Raw genomic sequence first — 13,563 nt, forward strand, 5'->3', positions numbered from 1 at the left:
ATTTGGCCCACTAAAGCTCTGTGTTTAGTTAGAAGGTTTTGTATATCGCATCTTGTTGAGCTATTTTTGAGTTTATTTACTGTATTCTTAATGCGTATATTCATCATTTCCTTTGCAGACGTACATTTTTGACAGTGCTGCGCTGTATGTTGTTGAATTTACACTCAACAGTGAATAATAGACCTATTAATCATATCTCTCTGTGTTCTGATTGATAATGCAAGGTCGATAATATTCAGATCAAGCCATATCATCATATTCTTTGTATAAATCAAAAGCTGTTTGGTCTTCTGCTGTGTATGTAGTTGAAAAGCGTTGTTAGCGCCACCTTGTGGCTTTTAACTGGCTACTGCTGCCTTAATTAATTCATTAATTCAGAACATGTGACAGTGTTTATTAGATTTAGAGTCCCGTATTTTACCAAATAGCTTCAGCAACGCTTAACTGGAAACCCATTTTTGCGCTGACAAAGCTACTTTATATTTGTCATCATCATCGTCAGAGCTTGTATAATTCAGAAGGTAGAAAACAACAATCTGCACCAAAATCATTAAAACTGATTTAATGTAAGACAATTTAGCTAAGGTATTTATTTATTTGTTTGTTTATGTATTTATTAATTTCAATTATCTGTCTAGTGGATACGTGTGACAATGACTGGCTGAATAATTCAATCTGACAATGAAACGTGACAAGTAAGTCTGGAGTAGATAAACCGAATAACTACAGACTTTATCTTTGTTATTATCATTATCTCAAGCTGGACAACTTTATGATAATAAATGCTCTCCTTATCGATGTCCACGCTCTAACTAAGTTTACCTGTTATTTTGAAAAAGGATTTTAGCTGATTATATGATGTCATGATCATAATATAATTGTGTTTTTGTGAGTCAAACTTCTGTGTATCCCTTAACAGTCAATCTCTGTAATCGACGGTGGTGAAAAGTAACTAAATACAATTACTCAAGTACTTTGAGGTACTTGTACTTTACTTGAATATTTCTATTTTATGCTTCTTTATACTTCTACTCTACTACAGTTCATAGGGAAATATTGTGCTCCACTTATTTAACAGCTATAGTTGCGAATTAATTTTCAGATTAAGTCTTTACATGAAAAAGTATTGATAAGCTTATACAATACAAATGGTGATTATTAATTAATATTAATATTTAAGATTAAACCAGTGGTTCCCAACCCTTTTTTGGCTTGAGACCTTTTTACAAAAAACCGTGTCTGAGTTGTTAACACCAAAGAGAGATTTCCCCTCTAAACTTCTCAGATGGTTTCATTCAAATAACAGTTTGAGGTCACATTATCCATTATTTCACAAAAAAGCAGAGATCAGAAAACAGTCCAAAAAAAAAAAAAACATTTCATACTGAACATTTTGTAAATAATAATGCTGTCCGTTTACTTAAGGAGTATTATTATATTCTAGTATTGGTACTTTTATTTAAGCATAGGATCTGAATATTTCCACCACTGGAAATCAAAAAGCACAGATAGATAGATAGATAGATAGATAGATAGATAGATAGATAGATAGATAGATAGATAGATAGATAGATAGATAGATAGATAGATAGATAGATAGATCAACAGCACATCCTCAGAGCTCCTTGCTGTCAGGTACAGCTGTAACCTGTAGATGGCATCCTGTTATAATCAACAGCAGGCTCGAGCGGACTACCTGCAGCCAATCACAGCTCCGCTCCCCCCGAGTTTAATAAAGTTCTCTTTTTCCGCCGTTTGACTTCGTGTTTTGGGGAAACGGCGTCTTCTTCTCTGTGCTAAAGATGTGGGTGGACAAACCAGCTCTGGCTATGTGCGACACACACCGGCTCAAAGTAAGAGATACGAGCAAAAAGAGCGTTTTGTAGGAAAAGAAGATGTATCGATGGCGCTTCTCCATCGCCATAACTCTCGGCTTGGTGTGGTATTTTTCAGACTGCAGCCGCACAGTGACACAGTACTTGTTATGTTTCCTCTTTTGTTTTTCTACCCCGCTGTTATTCGGGAATAGTAGGCGAGAGAGCAGCACTCAAACTTATGAAGAGACGAAGGAAAATCCACTCCAGGTGTTAAGTACATTTTGTATTTCTACATTGCACATTGTCTTTTATTGAAATCATATTAACTACTTTAAACAGCCTTTCTCCCTCGTATGCGTTCATGAGTGAGATAAGTCTATTAATATTAGGATTGTTAATGTTATAATGTCTGTAAGATCCTAATCAGTGTTTAAGTCAGTAATCTAACTTGTTTGCCAGGTAACTTTTTTTGTAGGCCTACTGAGGTCTGAAAAACCTGTTTTCACTCACCACATAGCTCGCTGTGACCCAGAGTTCAGCACTAAATGTTGTTACAGCTTTTACTATGTTCTTAGTTTTCTCAATCCCTGGTAACTGACAAATAATTTTGTGTTTTCCAGGAAACTGTTGAGGAGGAGTTGTTTGGTGACTTGACTGAGGGAGACAGCAGCAAGCAGGCTGAACCACTGGAGTCTCAGTATCCACATGTGAAGAGGTCTCTACAGCAAGGTGAGGCCTGTTTTACACAGAGGAAAAAGTGTTTTTAAGTGGTCTACACACATTTTGTTGTTGCAAGTGTAGATGCTCTTAAAAAAAGAGGTTCTGCACTTGACTTCAGGGCGTTTTTGTCAGCAACATTTAGCTCTGTTTTGACTTGACACAGTTTTCCATAGACACAGCTGCAGCTGGAGCTCATGTTATGAAATGAAGAGGTGGCTTTAAGGAAAGAAAGAAAAAGATGAAAAACACACCCTCCCAGTAGATGGGCTCTATATGGCTGTGATGTGTCAAACAGGAAATAAGAAGATATCTGGTTTTCACGCCCCTATTATCAGTTGTGTTTGCTTTGCATTTGTTTTGTACAGCATTTATGAAATTGGTGTTGGGCTATAAGACTGATATCACAGCTCTGAATGAGCTCAATTTCTTTGAGAATAAGAGTGGCTGTAAACATGTTTTTCATGCTATCTACAGTCAGATTTCTCAAAGTTCAAGTCAGACCTTGAAAACCACTGAAAAATTGTGGGATTGAGAAGGGTAAAATAAGCCTTTTTGCAATGATTAGGCCTTGAAAGCACTTATTTCCTTCAGTCCTAAATATAGCACTCATTCAAATGCATGAGCTGTTATTTTTTTGTCTTTGTTTAACACCTTTTAAACTGTGCATACCACATGCATGGTATCCTTTTTTCAGCACAAACTCGGCTATAAGCCCGACTTCTCATTTTGTCAATTTAGTTTAGTATTAAGTATAAAGCTGCCAGGAACGCAAAAATACATAAAAAATTATACAGGTGCCTATGAAAATGTACATCTTTAGTCAAAAGTCTGTTTACATGTAAAGTGATTTTATTCCAACTTGTTTTTGAGCCTTTTCTTTGAAAGTCTATATAAAATATGAATAATTCATTTTTTTTGTTGAAAAACATGTTTTTTTGGTCTACGTCAGCACTTTCAACTGGGTTTCTCAGCTTTTCTCTTCATGATATATAAATAACGTTATGCTGCTGTAAATAAAACATGCTCAGTGTGTTCACTGATGAATAGACCTGTCTTCATCTCGCCATCAACTCCTCAAGTTCAGAGGAAATCCTGCCTTTCATGGACATTTGTGCTGAGTTTTGAAATAAATAATCTGAATAATATGGACCTAAGGACTTCAAAAGTTTAAAAAATAAATAAATAATTGAGCTTGAATTTCACCAAGCAAGCTTTAAAGTCAGTGTAGTGCTTGAGTTTGATTTTCAGGAGGTGAGCGTGGGAGCTTTTTGTTAATGTGAATTTCCTTTGTGACCGCTCTCCTCAGTGTTTGAGTGCGCCTATGCCCAGCTGGTCCTGCCTTGGTACGGCGTCCTCGAGCCGTGTGAGCACCAGCCTCTGCACCAGGTGCTCAGCAGGGAGTTCAACTTCATTATTGACCAGATCATTGAGAGAGCCAAAGACTTTGATGTTTGCCAGGTGGTTGTGGGCTCCATTCGGATTTTGACCGAGCACTTGCATAATGCGAAGCAGTCTGACAAGTGAGACTTTACACCTACTTTATCTGTAAATGACTCAGAACTCATGCTGCTTCAGTTACTCTTTGCTCTCAGTAATGTGTCTGAACTCTATAAATACCTCCTTTTTTATCACCTATGAATAATTTATCTTCTTTTTACAAGATCATACTTGCAGTGACATCCTAATGGTTGTTCTTATGCTTCAAGAGTAGCACATCCCATCACATTTATGATTTTAGATCAAGCGAGAGATATGTGGTGATAAACATCTATGATCCAGGATAGTACTCGCTAAAGGTTGGAATCACCTCTCTCTTGCTTTCTGTTTCAGGGAGCTCTTGTTCACTTCCAGAGCAGAGATTGCAGTTCTCCGAGAGTTTTCTGACGCTCTGGTACGTAACCTTTTACCCGAATCTCTCTGGGGCCAAGAAGTCAATCGCTGTGCCTTAAATGAGATCGTTGCCTTAAAGGGTAAGAAAGCATTAAATTCTCTCTCTGCAGGAATACAGTCTTGCATAAGGGCTAAGCCTCTCATGACTTCTTTTACAAGTGTGAATTGTATGTAATTCCTTATTGTCAGTGGCATTTTAGAGTTTACGACATGAATTTTGGGTTACATAAGAGGAAGGCGCTTTCCACAACGATTTGCCAATTCCCTTTAGGGTTTTGTCATTTTTAGCAACAGATAAAATGTTTTATCTCGTGGGAGTCTTGCCGTGCTGTAGGTTTTTGCAATTATGCATGTAGCTCAGTTTTAAAAATGATCTGCATGTCCAGATTTTTCTTGATCTTTGCAGCTAGAAACAGCTCATTTCTGACAAAATTGTTTCATTCATAGATAAATAATTGAGTGTTTCCAATAATGTGGAACAGTTGGAAAATTACACAGAGCTTCGCTTTTACAGTAAAAATGATGATCCTGATTTAGCCTAATATTGTGATAGCTGTTATCATTTGCACTCGCATATCATCAGTTGGGATGATGAGGAACACGATTACTTGGCTTCACTTTTTTAAAGATTTGTACCACTTATTCTCAGCTGCAAAAGACAGAAGTCTAAAGAAATGTTTCGAAAGGGCTGAAATGCCAAATTTATAGTAATAGTTTGACATTTTGGGAAATATACATATTTGCTTTCTTGTACGGATTAATCAACCAAGAAACAACGTGTTAATTAGTGAGCTTTATCAGTGAACTTTGTTTCCTTTGGACAGAGACAAGCTAGCTGTTTCCCCCCTAGCTGTTTTCACGCTTAATTCTAAAATAAGCTAACCGGCTGCTGCTAACTGATGGCAAGAAAGCTAATTAGCATATTTCAAAAAAATGTTAAACTATTCCTTTTTATAAAACTTTCAATTGTGGAACCTTATATTACTGACTGCAGCTGCATTAAGATGATTCTAAATCAATAATCCAGTAATATTGTCAAATGTGAATACTGTGCCTCCTGATTTTTGTGTGTGTTTATGTCACGACAGAGTTTGTAGGATTATGGTGTTGGCTGTTTTCCTCAGGTTTGGGCCTCTTGGTGACATGGCTGTCTGACCCCGACAACCTGAACCAGCTGGTGGTGAGCCAGCTCGACAGCGTGACCCCCAAAGGCTCTGTGGAAGAGCTGTGTGGATCAGACCTGGATCAAACCTCTCTGGCTTCACAGGACGGTGAAGGCAAGGCCGAGGGCACTGAAGTGTGAGTGGCTGTCATCTTCTGCACCACACTGGCTCGACCTAGTCATAGTGAGCCTCAAAGCAACGACTGCAGGGGCCACCTTCTGTGTTTGAAATTGGAACTGACCTGGTTTTGTTTGCTGTTTTTTTTTTTTTTTTTTTTTTTTTTTTTATTATTTTTATTTCTAGGAGCTTGGGGGGAGCAAGGATTTCAAACAGCACCAGGATCAAGGCCAAAAGGAAAGGTGTGTGTTTGTGATTGAGTTGTTGTAATTAAAAGGCTGATTTAATTCAACGCTCTGTGACAGCAGTATATGTGATTCTAACCTTTCAGCCTTGAGTGAGAAAACATTTCAGATGAGGATGAAGGAGACTTGAGAAAGGCAGATGGAGTAGCTTGTGGGTGTTTAGAGAATAGAAGACTGTGCTTCTATAACGTCTTGTACAACAGTTTGATGAATAGCAATGTGCTGTCAACTACGTGACATTATAATTTTCTTTACCAGCCTGCCTTTTAGCACATAATTATCCCCCGTTTCTTTTGTTTGTTGGTCCAGACAGCTAATTACACAAACAGCAAGCTGAATGCCAAATAATTTCTGTGCTGTCTTCAAGCAACTCCTATCTCTTTATATTGTAAACAATCCAACAGTAATGATGACTGAGTAAGAATTGATTATGCCATGATAATGAACTCTGTGATATGATAAATCTGTGTATTTTCTGTAATGATCACATCATAAATTCTGTAAGAATAATTGATGTGATGGGATATATTTATTAATTGGTAGGCCACCGCATTAATTATAACATCGAAAGTTTGATTACCATTCATGCTTACGTTGCTTACATGCATAACGAAATGTGGATTATATCAGGTGATTAGTTTTTCTCATTGAATTTCCAACTATAGTGATGCTCAAAAGTTGTTACACTTCCTCACAATACAGAAAAACAAATGCAGATTTACAGTCAAATTGTTGTTAAGGTGAAGATCAAGATCAAAGTAGAATGTATTGTTATTCTCTCCATGTACAGTACTCAGTATTTCCGGAAGGGGAATTGTGTTTCTCCATGCTATGATGTACACAGTAAAGAAAACAGGTACAATATATTATAATATGTGGTTGTTGTAATTTTCAGGTAACAAGTTAAAAGAAGGATGGTCAAAATTTGTGGACAAGATGAAGTCCAAGAAGGCCAAGAAGAAGAAGATGAAAAAGATGGAGCAGGAGCTGAAGATGAGGATCATGGCGATTCAGGGAGACACGTCCAACGAGGACGATGTCAGCAGCAGGGAGAGCTCCGATCACAGCCAGCAGAACTCTGACAGGGTGAGTCTGCTGCAGATAACGCATAAATATATTAAATTGAAGAGGACGATTTGTGAAACATGACAGATTCATTGTCGCTTTTTGGCCAAACACCATCAGGAGGACAATGATCTGAACTACCTGACAAGCGTCCAAGAGGACATGATGGAATTCAAACTGTCGTACGAGATGTGGCGCGTCGGCCGCTGGGCTGTCAGCATCCCTCATGTGAGTTATAAATATCAGTGGCAGTGTGGAATGTCCCGGAGGCTTGTTAGCTGTCTGCCGAGGCTCTGTAAAAGTGTGTCCTTGGATGGTATGTTAATGTTTGAGCTGGAGTTTGAGTAGGAGTTAACTGTGTTGTAGGCCGACTGGAAGGATGAGGAGCTAATCTTCACTGTTCACCTGGAGGAGAAGGACAGCCCCGAGAACCTACAGTGGGACATCAGGAAGACCTACAAGGATGTGATATACTTCTGCAACACATGGCAGGTAAAAGGCAGATGGAAAGCCATGTTTTGTGTTTTTTAAATATATAACTTTCTGCTTTTATTTGATGTAATCCCCTCTGATATACACTCAGTTGCCAGTTTATTAGGTGCAATAAACTCCCAGTGGTATTGTGTGATACAGGTAGGTGTTTCTATTATTTTGTCCACCCCATTTATATCAATGAGGGCAGGCTCGATAACAGAATAATGCCCCTCTGTATAATGCAGTACAGTTCAACAGCACTACTACATCCTCCAAAATGATTAAGTTGAATCAACACCTCTCTAAAACAAAAACATTATAACCTTCATGACGGGAGGATTTATTGCAGGACTGTTGTATTGGATCTGTTGGATAGTCTGCATACTGTAAGTTAAATCAAACCTAGTTGAAGACAAGATGTTTTCTTCCATGTGCTCTGTTGGAGTATGGAGTAAAGGCATTTAATTAAGAAAGGATATACTGCAGACCAAAAGTCTACAGAGCTGAGACTAACTCTAGAAATGGCTTGAATATTGTGAATCATGATACATTAATTTGATGAACCATAATCATGCGGCCCAATGTTATGAATTTCTAATGGACAATTTAACGGATGATTTTCTACAAATAGACAGATATCATGATGTGTACTGACTGAAAGCAGATCTTCTGGTTGACAGGATTTTTTCCTTCGACTTCAGAGAAAAGAGTTATGTTTACTGCTTTCTGTCTACTCAGCATGGGCCAGAGGAAAGTCTTGTTGTGAAAACAAATCACAACTTTTGTTTCACAAGTCTGGAATTCAGCTTTTGTGTACCACAACATTTCTTTGAAATCATATGGGATACAGTTTTAAAACATTTGCCTGAAGTCAAAAACAGTGGGGTTAGACCAAGTACTGTTATGTCTTGAAGCTCTCGTCATAAAACACTGTTATTATTTTTTACCTTTTTCAGGACTCGACCAGGCTGCCCACGATCCTGGTGCTGGAGGAGTCTGAGGTCAATGATGAGGTCAAAGAAGAAGCCAGAGTATCAGTGGAGGGCTTCCTGCAGGTGAAAGACACCAGAAGAACTCTGAAGTGTTGACAGATAAACACTTAAAAACTTCATGACTCAACAGTTTGTCATTTTCTTTTCTAGGAATTTGTTTCTGATAATCTGATCGGCCACACTCAACCGGTTTTTCAGTTCCTCTGCCCACTTGACAAACTTCTGAATGAAGAGGAACATTATGGAGGTGTGTGGGGCCTTCTGAGCGGCTTGGCTTACTTCCTGACTCCAGGTCAAGAGGAAGAAGAGGTAAAGTTTCACATATCGGCTTTTCTTCAAGTTGACATCTTAAAGAATGATTCTGTATTTGTATTTGTAAGATAGAACAAAGGATATTAAAAGTATTACTCAAACTGTGCAGTGTAAACATCCTTTCCAGTTTAAAGACCCTGGTTCAACTTTGACCTACTTTCCATGGTTATGCATGCATACAGTTCTCCCATGCTGAAAGGGATTATCACAGACATCACTCACTTTTGATTTTTACTCCAAATAAAGTGGTTTGAATAATTTTGGATAAACTGTTGGCTTGTTTACAACTTGTCTGGCTGCTTGTGTTTCTTGCCCTTTTGTTGGAGTAATGTTGCCGTGTTGCTCAGATCTCAGCCATTACCTTGTCATAACTTTATTATAACCAATAAAACAATGACCAAAACTACGGACATAAGACTCACGTTGTAATCAACTGGGGCTGAGACTTTTAGCCCCTAGTATGAGTCAAGCTCCAAAAACCATGGATCCTACATTTCCCATAATGCAACTTGATAGCGTCTTTCATTTGACCCTCCCTGCATGATAAATGCTCTGTCCCTTTAAAGGTCTGTGCCTCAGGGTCCACTGTCACAACCTGATTGTTTTGTTTTCCTTTGCAGAACTCTAGCCCTCGGACAGAAGCCCCGAAAGAGATCACAACGCCATCTTTACATCCAGAATCCACAACTCAGCCTTTAGAAAGCCCTGGTGCCTCTACTGAGAAGGGCAATGTTCCTGGTGCTACAATCCCAACTATTGTTATCTCCCAATATCATTCTCCTTCAGATCCGCCTGAGGAAGCAGAAAAAGAAAAGGAGCTGCAGCCTGCAAATGAAAACTGCTCCCAAGACAAAACAGAGGACTCGGATAATCCCTTAACCTCTCACTTTAAAATGATTTTCAAAGGACTGACCCGATCCAGGTCACAAGAGTCCCTGGTCTCAACAAAAACCTCCGGTGATTCGGACGCGCCTGATTCGGACGCACCTGATTCGGACTCCACGCCACACTGCAGCCAAAATAGAGGCTTGCAAGGGGAGAGCGCAGAAAGTCTGCCGTGGCTTCACTTCAGTGCAAGGTCAAATAAAAAGGAGAAAATATGTTTCAAGATGTCAGGTGGCGTGAACAAGGCTAAAGGGAAGGACCAGGACACTTTGCCAAAAGGGGAGGACTCCCACTGTCAGAAGAGCCAAGTCAACCGGGAGCAACCGGAGGCGATCAAAGCCATATTAGATCTGCTGAAAGAAATATCTGGTTTGTTCAGTGTTCAAACTCAGAGGGGATTGTTCACAGCATTAAGAGCTTCGGGATCATACTAGTGTTTTTATATGTTGTAGTCCATTTCCTAGAAATCATGTGTACTTCACTGCCAGTGTTTTTTTTTTTTTTTGTTTTTTTTTTCCCTAGAACCTAGACAGCCAGTTGTTCTAGTTCATTTCTGTTCTATAAGAAAATCAACCTGTAGAGACTTGACACTCGCCTGACAAAGCTAATCCTTTGCCGTGAACATTTAGTCTTATAAATCATCGTGTGGTATCTTTTAAAGTGAAAGCATGGACTGTATTTGTTAAGTTTTTTTTTTTTTTTGTTGTTGTTGTTGTTGTTGTTTTTTTGGGTGGTGCATTCATGTGCTTGTGACGAGTGACTAGCTTTGTGCTTGCACATATACTGTTTGAATTTCAGCCGTTCTCATCTACCCCTGTAAACTGTACTAAACGATAGACAAATCAAGTGGCTGGTGAACATAGTTGAGCATCTAGTTAGCAAAGACCCAGATATTTTTCTTAGGAGTTGGCTGTTTCTCTAGTGGCAAGAATTTAATGCAGAGTTTGTGACAAATAAGCTAAAACATGCAAAAATACTGATATAGTCCTTTTTTTTTTTTTTTTTTTTTAGGATGTTATTGAAGATAAACCCAATACTCTGTCTGTCTTAACAGGAAACTCCATCCTCATAAACATATTTGATGCCATTTTGAAACCTGTTATGCCCATCTTGAAAAAGTGAGTTTGGTGCCGACGTCCAACCCTTACAGATCTTTATAGAGTACTTGGCTCTTTGAGTTACTTCTGCTTGTGTTGGATTCTTCTCCAGAAAAGTGAACTCTTTCCTAAACAAGATGAACCCAACAGAAGCGCAGATGGCCGCATACATTGATACTCTGCGTGACAAACAGTGGCCAGACATTCAACCAGCAGCACCTCCTCCTCCTCCTCCTCGCACCGACGAGGAGAAGAAGGAGACCAGGGACAGAGCGCACAACCTAATCAATGCCAGATGTAGGTGACACCTTTCTGCACTAGTAGGAAATATCCAGTTATTTCTGGCAGTTGATCCATCTAAACTGTATTTTTATGTTCTCTCTGTAGATTCAAACTATCTTGTCTTGAAGAAGACGGACGTGGAGTCTGTTTTTAATATTTTCCAGGACAGTGACGAAAACAAAACGCTTGTATATGTGAGTATCTCAAAATGTACTTTTTCTGTCGCCATCCCCCGTTTATTGTATCTAATTTTCACTTTTTTTTTTTAATAATATAGCATACAAATCCTGTTCTGATTTTGTTGCCTATATTTCATAACAGATGCTCCTGTCATTCCTATTCAGGGAATTTTTTCCCAATGAGCATTTCCTAAATGTGAGCGCTGCTGTCCTACAGAAAGTGACCGACTCCACCAACTGATCTGTGAACCTTTGATTGTGTTTTTAATGGTACTTTGTCGACATTTTAGAATATGAAATTATTTATTAAACATCTTAAAATGCCTTAAAATATTTCTGACCATTTCTGTATCAATGTCAGACACTCCTTTTTGTCGTTTTTACCTCAAACATATCAAACATACTGTGAACATTTTGTGAATTTCCTTTGGTTTTTATTTTGTATAGTTAAGCTGCATTTGTAAGTGATTAACCCTGACTCATTTGTGTGTGAAATCAGAAACATTCTTTGTGGGAACTGGCTTTGAATATTGTATTTTTACAGTCAACCTTAGAGGAGAAAGTAAACTATATTTCATATTTACAGTTTGAATTTCACCCTTCACATTTTACTTACTTACTTTGTACAAGAACTTTAAATTTTCTAAAATATTTTTTCACTTTGAGCACTTATGTATGGTGAGTGTTTGTAAGCTGGTTAATTTGGCATAATGTATTACATAATAGAATATCTCACAATTGCTAATCACCTAAATCTGTCAAAGTGGACACATGAAATAGTGTTAATGTAAATAACTTGAATTTATTCCAAATAAAATATTTTAATAAAGTTTTTTTCAGCTATATTTCTGGCTTCATGTAATCATGTGAGTTTAGACTCTCAGTTAATATAAGATGTAAATGAACAATATTTGAGTAAAAGATGTTTCAGGTGAGTTAAACAAGTAAATCCACCTGGGGAAATCCTAGGTATCCTAGGTAGGTGTGAGATGATCGATCGATCATGCAATCTGCTTTGCTGTTCAGCTGGAAAATGTTTTTCTATAACCTTTAATGGAAATCCCGTCTCTAATACTCACACTATTTCATTATGGAAATTACAGGATTATTTTGTTCCAGGTCACAGGAAGGAGTTTATCTAGTAGCGTAACAACATGAATTAGTTTTTTATTAACTGAGTTCCCAAGAGCCAGGTAGCATATCACACTGAACCAAACACTTTAATTTACAGAAGGAAAGTGGTCGCGTTTCTTCGATCCTATTCCCAGCCTGAGGTGATGACTGTTAACATGAATTCAAAATGACAAACTCATGATGAAAATGTTAAACCTACCTCTTAAACTGAGTTAGATGTAACACTGTTCAGTCTTTACTCATTCATTTTGGTTGTCTAAACATTGACCAAACCTGCAGAATATGAGGGTCAAAGTTCATTCTTGACCTTGTAAATAACACTTGAGAAAACAAGCTCACCACAAGGTCCATTTAGTACCTATTCTTGAGCTTTCAGTAACATCATATGGGCCTTATCAGAAGATGGAGTGGGTCCAGTTGTCATGGGACTGCAGATCTTTGACTTCATTGGCTCATGAAGATCATGTGATTAAGAGTCTGCAAATAGCTTCTAAATGGACCTCTTAATGTTAAAACAGCAGGTGGCAGTTGATAGTGATTGCAAATCAGAATCACAATTATTGTAAAAATGTATTAAGAAAACTGGAATAAAAAATATATACTATAGGGCTGCGTTTCATTAGTCACTCAAAATGCCCTGATAACTTCCCCACCGCCATCATAAGTGTAGTTTATCTGAAAAACTTAAGTAAACTTGGTGAGATCGACCCTCGGAGGGCTGAGGGAGCGAGTCAACAACGATGGTCACTCCAGAAGTGTTTATCACCCACAATGCATTGTAGTTATGCATTTGGTGAAAGAAAATACATGCATGGTTAGGTAACAGTAATGTAGGCCTGTGTAAAACTCTGGTTGCCTAGTTAGCAGATAGTTTAACTGCTCAGCTTGTTATATAAAATTGAGATTGTTTGTTTTCCCAACCACATAACTTTTTTTAAAATTCTGGAGGTTCCAAAGTTTCCAAACATGCCAAATGGCTAAGGTTGAATTTGGGGGAAATGTGTATAAAAAAGATGCACAAAACAACAGTTGATGGAGTGACTCAGCCATAAAAAACATTAATTCTTGGGTTTGATTATGTCTCAAGCCAACCTTAATGAAGAGTTAATACATGTGATAGTGTCCTTAAAGTGCTCATAGGAATAGAAATGGACATGTGGGGAAAATGGGAGGGAAGGGAGGAGATAAATG

The 13,563-nt window shown here is 38.2% G+C and overlaps 1 protein-coding gene across 3 annotated transcripts; it reads left to right on the top strand.

The window, feature by feature from the left end:
* The first annotated feature begins 1,688 nt into the window (after positions 1–1,688).
* si:rp71-46j2.7 lies at positions 1,689–12,083 on the top strand. 3 transcript variants are annotated; one of them, XM_044205894.1, is made up of 16 exons: positions 1,689–2,084; positions 2,438–2,546; positions 3,844–4,057; positions 4,368–4,507; positions 5,552–5,726; positions 5,894–5,949; positions 6,848–7,038; positions 7,138–7,245; positions 7,384–7,509; positions 8,448–8,546; positions 8,634–8,792; positions 9,416–10,049; positions 10,735–10,798; positions 10,890–11,074; positions 11,165–11,253; positions 11,404–12,083. In XM_044205894.1, exons 1-16 carry the CDS (start codon positions 1,896–1,898, stop codon positions 11,419–11,421), a joined length of 2,556 nt encoding a protein of 851 aa, XP_044061829.1. In that variant the 5' UTR covers positions 1,689–1,895; the 3' UTR covers positions 11,422–12,083. The 3 variants fall into 3 exon arrangements, with proteins under 3 accessions (XP_044061829.1, XP_044061832.1, XP_044061828.1); XM_044205893.1 differs by having other exon boundaries at positions 1,690–2,084; positions 11,381–12,083; XM_044205897.1 differs by lacking the exons at positions 10,890–11,074; positions 11,165–11,253; positions 11,404–12,083 and having other exon boundaries at positions 10,692–10,791.
* Positions 12,084–13,563: the final 1,480 nt, after the last annotated feature.

The sequence above is a fragment of the Siniperca chuatsi genome, linkage group LG8 (assembly GCF_020085105.1).
Source record: "Siniperca chuatsi isolate FFG_IHB_CAS linkage group LG8, ASM2008510v1, whole genome shotgun sequence".
NCBI classification, from domain to species: domain Eukaryota; kingdom Metazoa; phylum Chordata; class Actinopteri; order Centrarchiformes; family Sinipercidae; genus Siniperca; species Siniperca chuatsi.

Coding starts and splice junctions, on each gene's coding strand:
- si:rp71-46j2.7 (XM_044205893.1), top strand. CDS start 1,896: ATGTATCGATGGCGCTTCTCCATCGCCATAACTCTCGGCTTGGTGTGG. Junction 4,058..4,367: donor AATGCGAAGCAGTCTGACAA/GTGAGACTTTAC, acceptor TTTCTGTTTCAG/GGAGCTCTTGTTCACTTCCA. Junction 4,508..5,551: donor TGAGATCGTTGCCTTAAAGG/GTAAGAAAGCAT, acceptor TGTTTTCCTCAG/GTTTGGGCCTCTTGGTGACA.